The sequence below is a fragment of the Aptenodytes forsteri genome, unplaced genomic scaffold, assembly GCF_000699145.1.
Source record: "Aptenodytes forsteri isolate BGI_AS27 unplaced genomic scaffold, ASM69914v1 Scaffold249, whole genome shotgun sequence".
In the NCBI taxonomy this organism is placed as follows: domain Eukaryota; kingdom Metazoa; phylum Chordata; class Aves; order Sphenisciformes; family Spheniscidae; genus Aptenodytes; species Aptenodytes forsteri.
In genome coordinates, this window is record NW_008796188.1 from 156,927 (window position 1) to 172,919 (window position 15,993).

A 15,993-nucleotide genomic window follows, 5' to 3' on the forward strand; every position below is an offset into this window, starting at 1 on the left:
CTCGGCCCATCGATCCAGCCTGTCCAGGTCCCTCTGCAGAGCCTTCCTACCCTCGAGCAGATCAACACTCCCGCCCAACTTGGTGTTGTCTGCAAACTGACTGAGGGTGCACTCGATCCCCTCATCCAGATCATTGATAAAGATATTGAACAGATCTTCCCATGGGGCACTGCCCCACCACTGGGAACGTCTCTGTCCTGCGGTGATTGGAGGAAGGATTAAGCCCTCCCAGAAGAGGTTGCTGGAAGAGGGCTTTGCAGCTGTAGGTAGGAGACAAATCATAGAGGAGGCACTACTGGGTTGCATGGACAATAAATAAAAATTACCCAGGACCTAGAGGGATATAAATACCCTGAGATGTCTCTTTGGGAGAGCTCTCAAAGGGATGCTTAGCCTACTTCTAAGCAGTCACAGGTTTGGGAGTGATTCCTAGGTGAACTTCTGCCTTTGTGAAGGTTTTAGAAAGGTTTGTAGCCCTTAGGTGTGACTTAATTAAGCAAGAATCTTAATTGGACAGAATCTGGCCTTGTGGGATGCTGAATTTTGTGCAGGTCATGCAATTCATACACGCTATTTAATGAGATAATTTTTCGAACACACAAACTGGAAAAAAAGTTCTCTTGTTCAAGAGGTCACATCACACTGGTGTGTAAAGTCCATAGAGACTTTCCAGGGCAGTAACACAGCAAAACCGTACATCCACACTCATGCCCATGGGACTAGCCCTTGTGTGGGTGATCAGCCTCTAATGCTTAGGCAGTTGAACCTCTTTTTTTTTTAAAAATGAAGTTCCTGTCTGTTTTGTAGAGCCCGCCAATGATTGCAAAGTTTGGTGAAGAATCTGTAGTAATGGCGATGTCTCATAGCACGGACACAAGTGCCCACTCTACAGAAAAACTCAAAACTCAAGACACGTTCAGTAGAGATTAAATAGTGGGTGATTTATGAGCAAAGGCATGGGATTCATTAAAGCTATCCAATTCCCTAGTAAACTGCAATGTTCCTTATTTGAATTCTGTCATCTTTTTGTCTGATCTCCATATTCAGTCAAGACCTAGCATTTCTCAAGCTCATATGTGCATATATATTACATGCTTTGACTTGCAAAAATTTCCCTCTTGCTGCTCTTGATCTTCAGACAAACCCAAGAATTTGTGTCTTACCCTGTTCACAAAGGGCTGCAGTCAGCAAATTACAAGAATTAAACGATATGAATATTATACCACATACAATACCCCCTCAAAGGTCAGACAGCAGAACAGAGTTAGCAGCTGGAGGCACTTGTTTGCGTATAAGGACACCTTTGTCAAAGCTGGGGTGAGATTCACGATCTTAAAATGAACATCTGCCACTTGGTAAAAACACCTTGAGCATTGCATCAGGCTGAGCTAGACACTTCAAAATGTACCATAACAAAACGAACAGGGTCTGGCTCTCCAGCTGGAAGGTTTGTATTCATCATGCATCTCTGCTTGCAGTGATTTTGCACAGCCCTTTACTTACCTGAAAAGGAAGCGTGTGATGATGCCTCTGCTAGGAAGGGGAAAAGGGCAAAATCTGTGGGAGCTGGGAAGGGCTCATACAGCACTAAGTAAAGAGAAAGAGTCAGCATGAAAACTCCTGGCTCCCAGTGTGCATTTCAATGTATCACCCCTGGGCCACTCAGCACTGTAGAACAGTGGGATGCCAGCCTGTACAATTGTCCATTTTAAGCAGAACATGGCCCAGAATTGGAAAATGCTAAATATGTCTAAAAATAGTACAATGAAAAACCCTCCGGGCAGAGAAAGTTTTTCTCCAAGACAGCGGGTGGCAAACGAGATCTGAACTGTGATCTGGTTTTCTCCTGCTGATTCATAGTTTTCCTAGTGTGTTATAAGAATTGCAGGGATCGATATGGGGCATTGAGAAGACGTTAGAGGGCACAAGCAGGACGGATGTTTGCCTTGTAACATTATGCTGCTGTGACCTGGGTTGCTGTGGGAGGAAATATCATAGTTTAAAAGAGCCTCATTTGTACCAGGTCCTTGGACCCCCTCAAGGAGTGTTGCTAGCCGTGGCTCTCAAAGCATTGAGGAAAAGTAGTTGTTACTTAATTGATGCTGAGACAAAGGGAGAAGGTGACAGTGTCATGGCCCCCCGGCACTCACACCGCAGAGCCCTGAAGGGAGCTGGCTCTTTGCGCAGGTCTGCTCTGGCTCCGGTGCAGGAGGGAGCCAGAGGAAATCTGAGTCTGTGAGCACATGGTACTTACTAACCTACATGTCCCATGGGCACAGCGGTTGCTGTGACCTCCCTTCATCACTGGAGTCATCACCACCAGCATCCTCTGTGCAATGCTCACAGCCATGTATTTCTGCATGGATCTCCAGGTGTGCTGGGGGCTCCAGGGATGAAAATATAAGCTCTTTCTAACAATTTTGCCAAGGGAAATGGCACAGTGGGGTACAGGATCCCTATAGCATGTCTACATTTATGTGGGAGATCCCTCGGGAGAGGCAAGGAAGAGTTGCAATGTGGGGAGTCTCCATCTCCATGACACAAGATGCACCCTTGGAGACGTGCAGCTCTACAGCCCGGAGCTTCCTGCCCAGCTGGCCACAGGGCTGGTGATGTCCTTGATAGAGTGGGAAAAAAGAAAAATTGCTCTTCAGATACAACCGCTTTCAGCTGCTGAGTTCAGAGCTAGAAAACACTCCCTTAGCAGCACATACCAGAAATTTTCTCCCTGCACTTCAAGTAAAAAGCTGCAACACTGACCTCAGGCAGTCACAGCAAGCACAGATGCTGCCCCACTTTGGAGCCTGTTGGAGGTTGGAATACACTCTTCACACAAATGTCAATTTTTTCCAGGGCTGAGACAGGAAAAACCCAGGTTCCTGTCTGTCCAGCTGGGCTCCCAGGATCCATTAAAGATGGCAACAGGTTTATGGGATTGCAGAAGAAAGAGAAAGGGGTGGCCATGCCAGATTGTTTCCCAGTAAGCTGGTCCCCTCCTGGCATTTCACTTTCCTTTTTTTTTCATCATGAAACTGGAATGTGAAACACGTGTGAGCAAACCCTTTGGCTCAGCCCTCACCGTGCCCTGCACACACAGCAGTGGATAGAGAAACCTCTTTCCAAGAAGCTGCTTTCTTGCCAGAGAGCAGCCAAGCAGGGCATCACCCCCAGTGAAGATTTCAATCCCCCTGCTCCACAGGAGGAGCAGCTCACCAAGGTTTGTCTCTGGCTGGTAAAACCCAGCTCGGATGGGCAGCCCATGGTGCACTGTGCAGTCCAGTCCTGAGTGCTCCGAGCGATACAGCTTCTAGTCTCCTGCAGAGAGGAAAGAAGAAATGTCCTAGCAGCTTTTGCTCTCACTGGCAGGAAACCTTTCTTAGTGTTCATCCTAAAAACTCCTTTTCATATGTTTTGGCACAGTTCTAATCTGGCCAAATCCTGCTCCTTTCAAATACTACTAGGTCTAATTTCTCTTGACGCGCTGTGTCTTTTCAACCAGTGGCCCAAATAGAAGAAGATGAGTTTGCTGGCCATCTCTGTAGGAAGGATGAAGTTGAGAGGGTGGGCACAGTATCTTCCATGCTGAAGCAATGCGAAAACATGAGTCACCTCGTCAAGGATGCAAGGATGCACGCGCCAGCAATGTGCGGAAAGAGGATCTGCACAAGACCATTTACTCCCAGGGCTTCAAAAGCTCATCCCAGACCAATGGGAATCACAGAAAGTCAACTCGAGACTGCTGGATCCACGGCTCTGCTATGTCTAGCACTATCGGATGGGAACAAAAGGAGTCACTGGCCTGACAGACAGTGTCGGGACTCCTGAGAGATTTAAGGGATTAAGCAGAGAAAGAGAAAAGGGATTTCCCGTGCATTTGCCATAGGCACTCATGCTCCTTGTGTTTTGCACTGCACTCACACTCACACACACAAAAGCCTACCTTTATGTGCACATCTGTCCGCTCACACTTGTACACGCAGTGATGAAAGGGAGTCTCCCAGTCAAGCAGAGCTTCTGGCTTTTATGGCTCCTGCCCTTGAGTGTGCGAGTTGATGCTGGGAAAATGCGTCTGTCACCTTCTGCGGGTAAAGCTGGGGGCAGCGGAGCAGGGGTATGAAACAGCTATTTGCCTTTGACGTGATGGGAACTCGAGAAACATAGGCTCAGGCAGCAAGGAAGGACACTAGCATTGAAAGAAAGATAGGAAAGTGTGGGGTCTGTAGCTCCTGCAGTTGGCAGCCTTGGAGTTTTGTTTTGTGCTTTAAGAATTGTCCATGTCCTTTGTCTATCCCAAATTCACCCTGTGATACTTCCTCTCCTAATGTATTTGCTTCCCCCCCATGAGCTTGTGCGACTTCTGTGTTAGAGCCACACAGAGCCAAGATGTGCCCCTGGGATCTCAGATCTGGGTTTCAAATAGGTTTTGTTCCATCTTCACATCTCAGCCACTATATAGAGAAATCGTCAGTCCGTGGGACCCAGGAGCACCTTAGCCACAGTGCCCTGACCAGTGTGTCTTCCCAGGACTTCTGGGTAGATGGGGGTGATGGGCCAAGAGGAGTGAGATTTTTTATATCTGTCTAAGAACGATCAGCAGTGGGGAAATCAGAAGTTCATTGACATGAGAACAAAAATGAAAATTAGGTCATGACTGGAGAGAAGGTGCTCTCAGTAATCATCTACAAGGAAAATTAAGAGCAGACGCTTAGGAATGATGGAGACCTTGCAAAAGAGGAAGAAAAGGAAAAGTTGGGAAAGCTTGGAATGGGTCATCAAAAGCAGATGGATTCCTGTAAGCAACTTCACCAGCTGGTTGTGTGACCACATACAACCAAGAGCAGCCTCCACCTTCCCCAGGGTCCTCTCTCATGCAACAGATCGCAACTCCAACCTCAAAACAGATGGACCAAAACTGACTGCACATCTCCAGTCAGGCCTTCCAGGCAGGGAAGTCTGTCATGAGATGGCTTGGGGGTTTAAAGAAGGGATTTGACCAAGTCTGTGGTTGAATGGGAGGGTGGATCCTCCCAGGATTTCCCCAGAACTTCATGGGAAGTCCCAGCTCTTACTCCCTCAAGGACACTGCTGCTTTCTGTGGGCTCCTGAGGCATCCAACTGCTCATCCAGATAAAAAATTGGGACAGGTTTTATGCTGGTGAGCTGTGGCACAATTAACCTGCATGCATGACATGGTGTGGAGTTCACGGCCAGCACACCAGGCCAACCCTCCACAACCACTGCTGCGAAAAACTGCTGCTGCAGGCACGTCCTTGTAAACTCTGACACTGAATATGAACTTCACTTCTACCACTGTGCAAACCCAGGCAGGAGAAAGCATCTCACAGCGTGCCACCCCCCTGAGACTGGAGTCTGTCTGCGAGAGTCGGTGTCCAGAGAAACACAGCATATTCTCCTGCCTGTTCCACGCATTGCTGGCCCTGCTGAATGGAGAATGAAGTTAAGGTTGTTCACAACTGTTGCTTGGAGCTGACCAGTCTTCCCAGCAGTGCTGAGCTCCCCCCCATCAGATTGCACTTGGTGGGAGCTGGAAGCGCAAAGCAGCTCTGGGAACCAGTCCTAGTGTGCTGCCCATTGCGCTGTGTTGCCACCCAACCATATCTGGCTGCCCCTCTTCTGTGTGTCCCATCCAAGGGTGTGGGAGATGGAGTCAAAACATTGCATGCAGTGCTCTGGTCCTGAAGTCTTGGGCAGCTGCCCCACTGCTGGGTAGGTGAGCAGAGAGGTGCAGGAGAAACAGGTCTGAGAGATGGTTGAGCAGGGAGCCGTGGTGGAAGACAGCACTGGGGCAGAGATTAGAGGCATGCGCTCCCCAGCCAGGGTGGGAGTCAGGTCTTCTCCTTCAGTGTCTTCAGCAGAGACGTCTCTCCTGAGCAGGTCCCCTGGGATTCCCTACTACAGGATTCCCATCCTACAATCATTAGTGTGCAATTAATTCAACCAATTACTGGTGTCAGCTCACCAACTGGGTTGTCAACTGGGAATCCAGGCTGGATGGGCAGTTCAGGACAAGGATGATCAACCACAGATCCCGTAAGGCAGTGGCATCTCTGTCCTTGGAGGTTTTCAAATTCTAGAAGGACAAAGCCCTGAGAAGCCTAATCTAACTTGGAAACTGGCCCTGCTCTTAGTAGGAAGTTGGACTAAAAACCTCCTGAGGTCTCTCCCAACTTGAATTAACCAATGACTATAAAATATCTGATTAGCTCACGTGCAATCTTCAGGTCTGGGCAGGTGAGTTAGGGAAAAACACAACAAAACTGGGAGAACTGGTTGATACCCCAGATGGTTGAGCTGCCATTTGAAGGGACCTCTAAAGGCTGGGCCGTAGGCAGACAGGAAGATCATGCAATTCAACCAAGGGACCTGGGGAGAAATAGCCTGGGGAGAAACAACCCCATGCACCCGTAAAGGCTGGGGGCCGACCAGCTACAAAGCAGCGTACAGAGAAAGACCTGGGGGTGCTGGTGGACAAAAATTTGAACATGAAGCAGCAATGTGCCATTGGGGCTGCACAAGGAGAAGCCTTTCCAGCAGGTAGAGAGAAAGGATCCTTCCGCTCTACTCAGCACTGGTGAGACCTCATCTCAAGTCCTGTGTCCAACTGTGGACTCCCTAGTACAAGAGAAATATGGACTTACTAAATCAAAGCTCTTTAATATTTGTCTATGCTAGTATCTGGACTGTGAGGTTTCTGTACTGGAAGCAATTGAGTTCATCACGTCCGCTCTGTTACGGAACCAGCTGCTTATTCACAGATTTGACCACATGTTCTGGAGGAACACTGCAGGGTGGTCTGGTTCGTAGCAAGGCAGTAGCTGTAGGACTATCCTTGTTTGTGTGTAATAGCAGGTATCTCAGAGCTTCTTTGAGCAAATATGTGTCTTCACCCTTCAGTGACAATTTCTGGCCAAATAAGCAATCTGACCCACATAGTTCATGCTGGGCAAATGACAGGTTCTTGGACCAGTAGGAAAAGGTCCTCTCAAATCTGCCCTCAGCACCTTCACCATGTACCAGCACACCTGCCCGACCCACAGCTGCAGCTAGAGGCTGATGTCCATCAGGGTGGAACTGTGGTGGTTCAGACTCTGCTGGGACCATCTGCACAGGTGTCAAGACAGCCTGGGACGTGTGGCATTGACGTGCCTGACCCCAGAGCAGCCCCTCTCCAGTAAATGGCGATCCCTCTGCTGATGAACTTGGCATTGGACAGGACACTTCCCACCTTGACCACAATTCAGAAGCTCTCACATCAGTGTCTCCTGACAGCTGAGACACCCTGGGGTATTCCCCAGCCTCCAGGTGTTGGTCCCCCAGGATACAGCTCCTTGCAGGTCCTTTGTCAGATCCACCAGCCCCATGGGGATGTCTCAGATACTTGGGAGTACACTGAATGGCTCTAGGTGCCTCCATGTAGGGGGCTGAGTCCCTCCCTCTGTGCCCACAAAGGACCAGGGTGTCTTCAGGTGTGAAGATCACATCACTGCTATTCGGTAGGAAGTCTCTTGTTTTCTTATGAAATCCCTCTTTTTCAGTACTTTGTCTCCCTGAACTACTGGTTCACCTTGGCTCATCAAATTTCCCCTGGGATGGTCACAGGGGCAGGAGCAGTAGTGCCAGCTGGTTTCCCAACCCTCACGCTGTCCTCTGTCCCTTGCAGGTCCCTTGCACTAGGTCAGCAGTACAGCTCCCTGGGGTCCCAGCCCATCCTCTGCGGCTCCATCCCCGGCCTCGTCCCCAAGCAGCTCCGCTTCTGCCGCAACTACATTGAGATCATGCCCAGCGTGGCCGAGGGGGTGAAGCTGGGTATCCAGGAGTGCCAGCACCAGTTCCGGGGCCGCCGCTGGAACTGCACCACCATCGACGACAGCCTGGCCATCTTCGGGCCGGTCCTGGACAAAGGTAAACAGGGAAGCCAAGGGGTTGTGGGGGAAGGGGCTTGCCAGGGTGGGTAGAGCCGTCATACCTCCACTTGGCTTTTGAACACCCCACGCCACAAATGTCCTACTGGGAACACACTGCGGAAAGAGTCTGATGTCCTAGCTTTCAACCCTAATTTCTCCAATTTCTTTTTTCCAATTTTTTTTCTGTGTTACATCGAGAAGGGTAATGAGGGAAGGGTCTGTTCCCATCCCAGGAGCTCTCAGTAGGATAAAGTACAGGAAGGGGAAGGTCTAGCCCCATGCATGGTCACATGTTTTGGAATCATGGGCTCCATCCTCCCTGCCCAGGGCGTGCAGCGCATCCAAACAACAGGGTCCAGCAGACCCACGGGAAAATCCATGGAAAGGGGTTGTGGTCAAGTTCCTTGGGGTCAAGACAGGTCCTTTGCAGCATGTACTGTCTGCCCCAGAAGGCCAGTGGGCAGGATTTTCCCCTGCCACTGAGAAGCCATGGTTGAAATCCTGACCAAACTTAGCTGGGATTTCAACATATCTTTTCACAGATGGGCCCAAAACAGCCAGGGCTGGGAACAAAAAGGGGGAGAATAAACATATTTTCCCTCTCCTCTCTCCAAACACATGTGCTTTCTCCTCTTCATCACCTCCTCCTGAAAGGCCACTTTTCTAGACCCACTGGCACGGATCAGGCACACTGGAAGCACATTGATGAGGCACGATAAAATTGGGATTCCCAGTGAGATCACAGCCTGGGCATTGCACTGAGAAAAGTGAGATGTTGGGCCCCAAGACAGCTGGGCACCTGTAACCCTAGCCTGCAGCCAAATATGGCCTGAAAAGGAGGGTGCTGCAGGACTTCGGTGGCAGATAACCTATCCCACATCCCAGATGTCCAGTTAGCAAACCAAGACCTTAGATTAAAAAGCATTCCCGTGAAAGTGAACCATATGGTGGATAAAAAACTCCCCTCCCCTCCATCCCCTCCCATGACTTTGTACATTGGCACTGATGACAAAAGCGAATGATACGTGGAAGTCACCAGCACCAACTCACGGCTGCGGCTTTGCTCCTTCTGGAGGAACCTTCCCTGAAGATTTGATGCACTGAGCTCCTCCGGGTAGAAATGAAGCACTGCCTGCTTGGAGCAGCAGCTGGTCCAGGGCACTGCCTTCTCTTCCCCTTCCCCAAGAGCCTGCAGACCGTGGGGACTCAGAGCTGCTCCCATGCACCATCTGACTCCAAACACACCTGCACTGTCCATGCCACCACCGCAGGTTTGAGGACCTCCGGGAGGTTTCTCGTTATGCCTTCTTCCCCATTTCCAGGGAGAAGGGGCTGCACATTTGCATGTTCTCAGGATCCTGCCCGTACCAGGATCCTGCTTATTAGGATCAAACTAGAAATGCCTTTCTGAAGGCGGTTGGTCAAATGCAAGAAGGGCGGAATGAAAGCCATGGTGTCCACCACATGCCTTTCACTGACTCCATGCCAAGCTTAGCACAAGGGACGTCTGCAGATAACGTCCTTCATAAATGCAACCAAAACAGCTTCATAAATGCAACCAAAACCATTTCCAGCTTCATTGGTATCGACACGCACTGAGTCTCTGCAGTCCAGTGAAGTCTGTTTATTGAAAAAGAAATTATTCTTTCCAGTGACGTTTTGGAAATGGGAAGCTTTTGGTATGGTCTTTAAGAAATTGGAGAAATGAGGGTTGAAAGCTAGGACATTAGACTATTTCCCAATAGTCTCCTGGAGTGTGCATATCTCCTGGTGAATCTTTCTTACAAAGCTATAATATTCTGCATCTAAACAGTTCATGGTATTTTTTTCAAGCTTCAGCCTTCCAATAGTGGTACCGTTTCCTGAAACATCAGTAGTATATTCCAGTGAAAATGACTCAGTTGAGTTAAAGTGCGATTCTTTGCAGAAATCAGGATTGTAAAGTCATTTTAGAGTGCTAATAGGGCCATGAGATTCAATTCCCCTGTTTTGCCAGGATGTATTTTGGGGTAGCTGCTGTATTTACTATCAAATAACGTCTTACCAAGGCTTGCCACACTATAACTTGCTGCCTAATAAAAGCATGTCCTAAACTTCAGCACTTACTAGATCAGAAAGTTTTAATTTTCTTAAAAGCTATCATAAAAAACTATCATAAAAATTTTAAACGCTTTATGAAAGAACTGTTATAGCATTCAGGCACTGAAAATCTCTCACCACCATTTCTGTCAGCATGAAAGCACTTAAAAACTGGATTTGAACCATCCTCCCTGTAATGAGCAAACTGAACTTTGAATTTATGATTAATATTTTAAGATTCTTTCGGCTGCAGGGACTAGAGCAAAACCTCACGTGTGGACATGCCTCAACATTTCCGTGCACTCCAAGCTGACAAAGTAAAATATCACCCATAGCTCTGAAACTCTTCTGACAGATGGAGAAAATTATTGAGCACATTTGTTAAACAGCTTTCCCGATCAAACCGTGACGCATCAATAGTCTCCTAGACAGTACTGCCAGGCAATTAGCTTGAAAAATGTATTTATTCTCGTGTCTCACTAACCTGTAAGTAGAACAGTTAAAAATAAAGAGTATCATCTGCAGATAGCGATACATCAAAGTCCAACCCATTTGACTGTGGTTATTATTTACATTTTTTAAATGTGCTAATGTCTTTTCACTGCTGCCTTGAGAATTAATGAGCAGAGGCGGGATGGGACTCATTTCATGAATGTAGCAGTGAGTGACACTAGGAAATCCTTTGCGATTCCCAAAGTTTGCAGCAGGAATAGCCACATAACTTTTTCAGCCACTGCTTTCTCAGCTGAAGGGAGAGAGAACGTTGGCAATAAAAAGGTTTTTGTCCTGCCCTGATAGATTTCGTTAGCTGTGATGAATCTGGGGACCAACACTGCTCGTCCCTGCCAAGGGGGCTGCGGGTAGGGCTGCTGGGCACTTCTGTTGCCTTCACAGCATCGCCTTCTCCCAGGCTTTTGTCCCATCTTCCTTAGATGCAGCAACAACAGAAATCAAGAGTTTTGAGCCCATAACCTGGAACTGATATCTGTGATCGTTGCCGGCTGCGTGTTTTACGCCTGGCCAAGCCCTGAGCATCTGTGGCAGCTATTGCTGTGTTCACTTCTTGTTGGCTTCCAGGACACATGGAGGGGTGTAACCCCACAAACTAAGAATCATTAATTAATAGCAAGACTCAAAATAAGATGACAATCACTATTGCAGTCTGCGCTGTGCGTTAGGCCAATAGGCATTAAATACTAAGCCCAAAATAGCCAGTGTTTAAGCTATGATAACTACCTGGATGAAATCACCTCTGAGTATCAAAGAGCAACATTTAGGTTAATCTCATCTACTACTCCCTTAGGTACATTGAAGCTATTTTGGAAAAAACTTCAAAGGCGTAGTTCTCACTACAATAGATGGAAAATCATTTCTAATACAGCTTGAAAAGAAATTGAGGATAATTTCATTTTAAAGGAGCTGCAAAAATGTTAATCACAGTTGCTTCCATTCAAGCAGAGCTTAGTCTGAAGAGCAATGGAGTGTGGGAAAACGACAGAGCCGTTTGCTGTGGTTCAGCTGTGCAGACCCTCTCGCAGCACATGCGTTCAAGCCTTTCTTGGTTCCTCCTTCTGGGCACATCATCCAGGCTTCGAGGGCTGGTGGCAGTGTGGGAGCACAGGGCATCCCTCTGTGAAATAGCCCAAGGGATTCCTGCCCCTTGGTCCTCCCACAGCCCCCCATCACATCCCCGTCTCACTTCTCTTCCCAGCTTCACCGTACGACTCTAATCTCTCCTCTCACTATCTCTTGCATGGCTTCAAATTCGCAGCAAAGCAATAAACAGCAAATACAGCACAGTGAAACCCCTGGGGTGCTGAAGTGCTCCCATTTGGGGGCTGCTGAACACTGACCCTGGCTAAGGGCTCTGCCGAGCCCGACCCGATTTCATCCCATGTGCCCTACCCAAAATTCAGACTCACAAGGTTTTTGCCATAAAACATGTGGCAGCTGTAGCTGGCGAGGCTTTGGTTTCCTAGGGCCACTGATTATCTTCCTGCAAGTTTTCTTTTATGCATGCCTTTTTTTCTAACCTGGGCTATGAAAAAAAAAAAAAAAACCCAACCCAAAAACCAACCCCAGAATGTGGGGTAAGATCATGTTTTTACAAGCAAATTCTCCAAGATGATTTATACTGCAGGTGTGCAGTCTGGGACAAGGAGGGAAGAAAAACCTGCTTTCCCCCCTCTCTCTTCTCCCTCCCTTTTCTTTTTAAAATAAGGTCAGTTTTTATTAAAAGGCAATGTCTCTTCCAGCCAAGTCCTACCCCAAAGCCAAGGTTGAGCCAACAGCCAGATGACTTACTGCTGCTCTGGGAGGGCAAGCAATTACCACTCTCCGCATTAGTGATAAAGTCTGGGATTTTGGTTAAAGTACAGTGGCCAGAACGAGCTGGTTGTGAGTGCACGAGGCAGGAACACCCCACAGGCATCTGGAGACCGACTCCTGGGGTGGAGAAGAGGTCTCTGAGCTGCAGGCAGGACTGGATCTGCAGGAGTGAATTTGGCAGGAGCCTTAGCAAGCTCATACATTTCCCCACATCTTGAGGGACGAGGGAACCGCTCTTCCCCCTGCCTCCTCGCAGCGTGGCTGCCCTTTGCTCGTTCTCCCTCTCCAGGAAGATGCCACCAGTTCTCCAGAAAGGGCCTCCTCAACCCCCGTCGGGCTCAAGCCTCTTGCCGGTGGTGCCGGCCAGGGCAGCATCTCGCCATGCGTGGCTGCGAGGAGCGTGACGGCAGCGGGGCCAGGTGCAGAAAAGGCAGCTGGGCCCGGGGTTCCTTTGGAGGTCCTTGTGTGTTCGGCTAAGCCCCTGACACGAGCTGTGAAAAGGCAGACCCGTACCACGATAACCCATGGCTTTTCTCAGCCATGACACTTGCAGTCATTTGCATCTAAACAGGGGTGTGTGGGATCAGGGGCCGTCTTGATATAAACTCAACAGCTTAAGGGGAGGGGGAGGGAAAGGAGAGAGGGAGAGAGAAAAATAAGCTTATACCGATGAGAAAGAGCTAAGCTTCCTCCCCTACTGTGAGGCAGGGCGAGCGATACCATCCCAGCGCTGCAGTCGTTTCAAATTGCTGCAGCATTCACACGCCCTTTAGCCATTCTGATCCGGTGGCGGGGGGCTGGGGAGAGCCATCAATAGGGATTTCCCAGCCGGGCTGGCGGGATTGGAGGGTGACGGCAGGACAGGGGAACATTGCCCCGTTGCTACGAGGTGCTCCTGGGGAATGCCAGTGCTCTGTGCCGTGGGTACGCTGGCCGGCGGAAACATTCTGCATTATGCTGGTAATACAGTGTGACACCGCGGGAACAATGGCAAATTGAGTGTCCCAGCAGGTAACGGGCCTGGCTGGGAGACAGTCGCAGTGGTGCACTGTCAAGACGGCTCTAATCCTCCCTCGCCAGCCCCTCCCCTGGTTCTGGGAACGCTGCTCCCGCATTTCATCTCTGGGAAATTCTCCCGGCTCCTTGCCCAGACCCAGGGGAGAATTTCAAGGCGAGGCGTTTGTGTTTGCAGCTCGCTCCCCCCCACGCCCCGGCATCGTGTGGAGAGCTCGCCGGGCAGACCCAGGGGCGCGGGGGTTGCTGAGGGGCAGCTGCGAGAGGGGTGCAGCCCCCTGGGGCGGCTTGCATCGTGCCTCTGCACGGCCATGGCAGCGCCAGCCCCAGCTCGGCTCCCATCCCAGCATCCGCGCTCTGTACAGGGACTTACAGACTTACAAAACGTGCAGTGACTCTCCATCCTGTGCCCATCGCTTTTTCCACCCCCCAGGATGGAAAGTGAAGGCACGTCAGCAAGGAGAGCGGCTCGTGTCCTCCCCCTCTGCCCCCGAGCTGTCCTGGTCTGAGGCCAGAAGGGCTCGCTAGCTCCTCTAATCTGATCTGCTTTAGACTATAGGCCACCCAAATAGCCTTTGTCAGGCTGAAACACTCCAGTTGGAGCAGTGATCTTCAACTGGTGGCCCGTAGCCCCCAGTGGTCCCAGTATAGGCAGTTGGTGAAAGATGTCTAAGGAAAACCTTGGTAGGTAGAGGCTGGATCTCTGCTGGCAGATCGAAGGTGGGAAGGGCAAGGAGAGAAGAGTTTGAATTAAGAGAAAGTGAAAACCACAGCGCGGTCCCACCGACAAAGACAGGACTGAGCAGCCCTGGTTTAGGATCACATTTGGCATCTAGATCTGAGTTCCCCACGCTGCAGCAGAGGAGAGATGTGCGTTTCCACAGCTGGCACATACCCACGAGCTGCCTCTTTCGATTGCCTGCACGGGGTGAAATTAGCTCAGTTTGAGATGCCTGACTTTTGGAAGCTAGACCCCACCTCTGTAGAGAAAACTGCAGGCCAAGGAGCAAGACCTGATGCAGAGAGGACCTCCCCAGGGCACGAGGCAAGAGCAGGTGAGGGATGCATGGGGCAACTGAGAAGACGGTTCATGGCTGCTGCTCTGGAAGGAGGGGATGGTCTCCAAGGTCATCGTTGGTCTGAGCCAGCAGAAAATTCTAGCTTTGTCCCACATCCACTGATGACTGTCCTGATCATTCGGTCAAGCTACACCCACGAGGCAGCTGGAAACACCTCCTGCAGCGCACCCAGGGGCACCGTCCACCAGCAATGGTACCCCAGACACCGCAGCCCCTGACCACCTGCCTTCAGCACCTCCCTGGACTCCTGCACATCGGGCGTGAGGTTGCATTGACTCCAACATCTACTCTGAATTTAGAGACCTAAAGTCTCCACCTTTATAAGATGGCACGTAGGGCTAAAGCACTCCAGTGTCATTCACCAGGGTGCTGTACTTCTGCAGACTGCGGCATACCAGAGAGGCTCTGAACCAAAAGATGTCCCCAAGGAGAAAGTTGAGACTGAGAAATTATTTTGACTGGGCTTGGGAAAGCCTGTATTTAGTACAGCCTTATTGAAGTCAATGGTCAAACTCCTGTTGATTTCTAAATGAGTAGAAATAGTACAACACTGTCTGCTTTATAAAAAAATTAAAAAAAAAAAAAAACCAAACCAACAAGAAAGCTTTAAAAACATCCTGAGCAGAGCTCTGTAGCTGAACAGCCAGGTCACTACTGCAAGAACCCAGACTCCAAGTCCAGGGACCAAAGTTTCTGTCACTGTGCTGAGCAGGGAAACACACAGGGGACTTGCCAGTCTGTGTCCTAATGCAGGAGACCTCTCTGGGCTGTTTGAGCTGTGGTAGGACTTACTCTCCTTCAGCCCAGTCAGTCCTCAGCTGGAAGGGAGAGTTTTCTTCTGTTCACCCTTCTGGAGAGAGGAATCAAACCCAGGAACAGATGCAGAGATGGGCAGCCAGGCTGATGAGTGTAATGGACAACTTTTTATGGAAAGACTTAACAAATATGGCTCTTTGAGCACAGTAAAATGGAAGTTTTGCTCCCTGCAAGCACCATGAAGTAAATGCAGGGGCCATTAAAAGCTACTTGAAGATGAAAGTCAATGTGAGCACAGGAACAAAGGATATAAATTGGCTGGGCTTTAATCTGGGTTGAAACGAGTTCATGAGAGGCAGGTCCTGCTTGACCAACCTGATCTCCTTCTATGACCAGGTGACCCGCCTAGTGGATGAGGGAAAGGCTGTGGATGTGGTCTACCTGGACTTCAGTAAGGCCTTTGACACCGTCTCCCACAGCATTCTCTTAGAGAAGCTGGCGGCTCACGGCTTAGACAGGTGTACTCTGTGCTGGGTATAAAGCTGGCTGGACGGCCGGGCCCAGAGAGTTGTGGTGAATGGAGTTACATCCAGTTGGCGGCCGGTCACGAGCGGTGTTCCCCAGGGCTCAGTACTGGGGCCGGTCTTGTTTAATATCTTTATTGATGATCTGGATGAGGGGATTGAGTGCACCCTCAGTAAGTTTGCAGACGACACCAAGTTGGGCGGGAGTGTTGATCTGCTCGAGGGTAGGAAGGCTCTGCAGAGGGACCTGGACAGGCTGGATCGATGGGCCGAGGCCAACTGTATGAG

At 49.7% G+C, this 15,993-nt stretch overlaps 1 protein-coding gene across 1 annotated transcript in view; it reads left to right on the top strand.

Annotated features, from left to right (window-relative positions):
* WNT3 (Wnt family member 3) overlaps positions 1-15,993 on the top strand; it is a 51,104-nt gene that overhangs the window by 30,622 nt on the left and 4,489 nt on the right. The window contains exon 2 of the mRNA XM_009287851.1: positions 7,682-7,923. Within this exon, the coding sequence (XP_009286126.1) occupies positions 7,682-7,923 (242 nt within the window). The remainder of the gene's footprint in view (positions 1-7,681; positions 7,924-15,993) is intronic.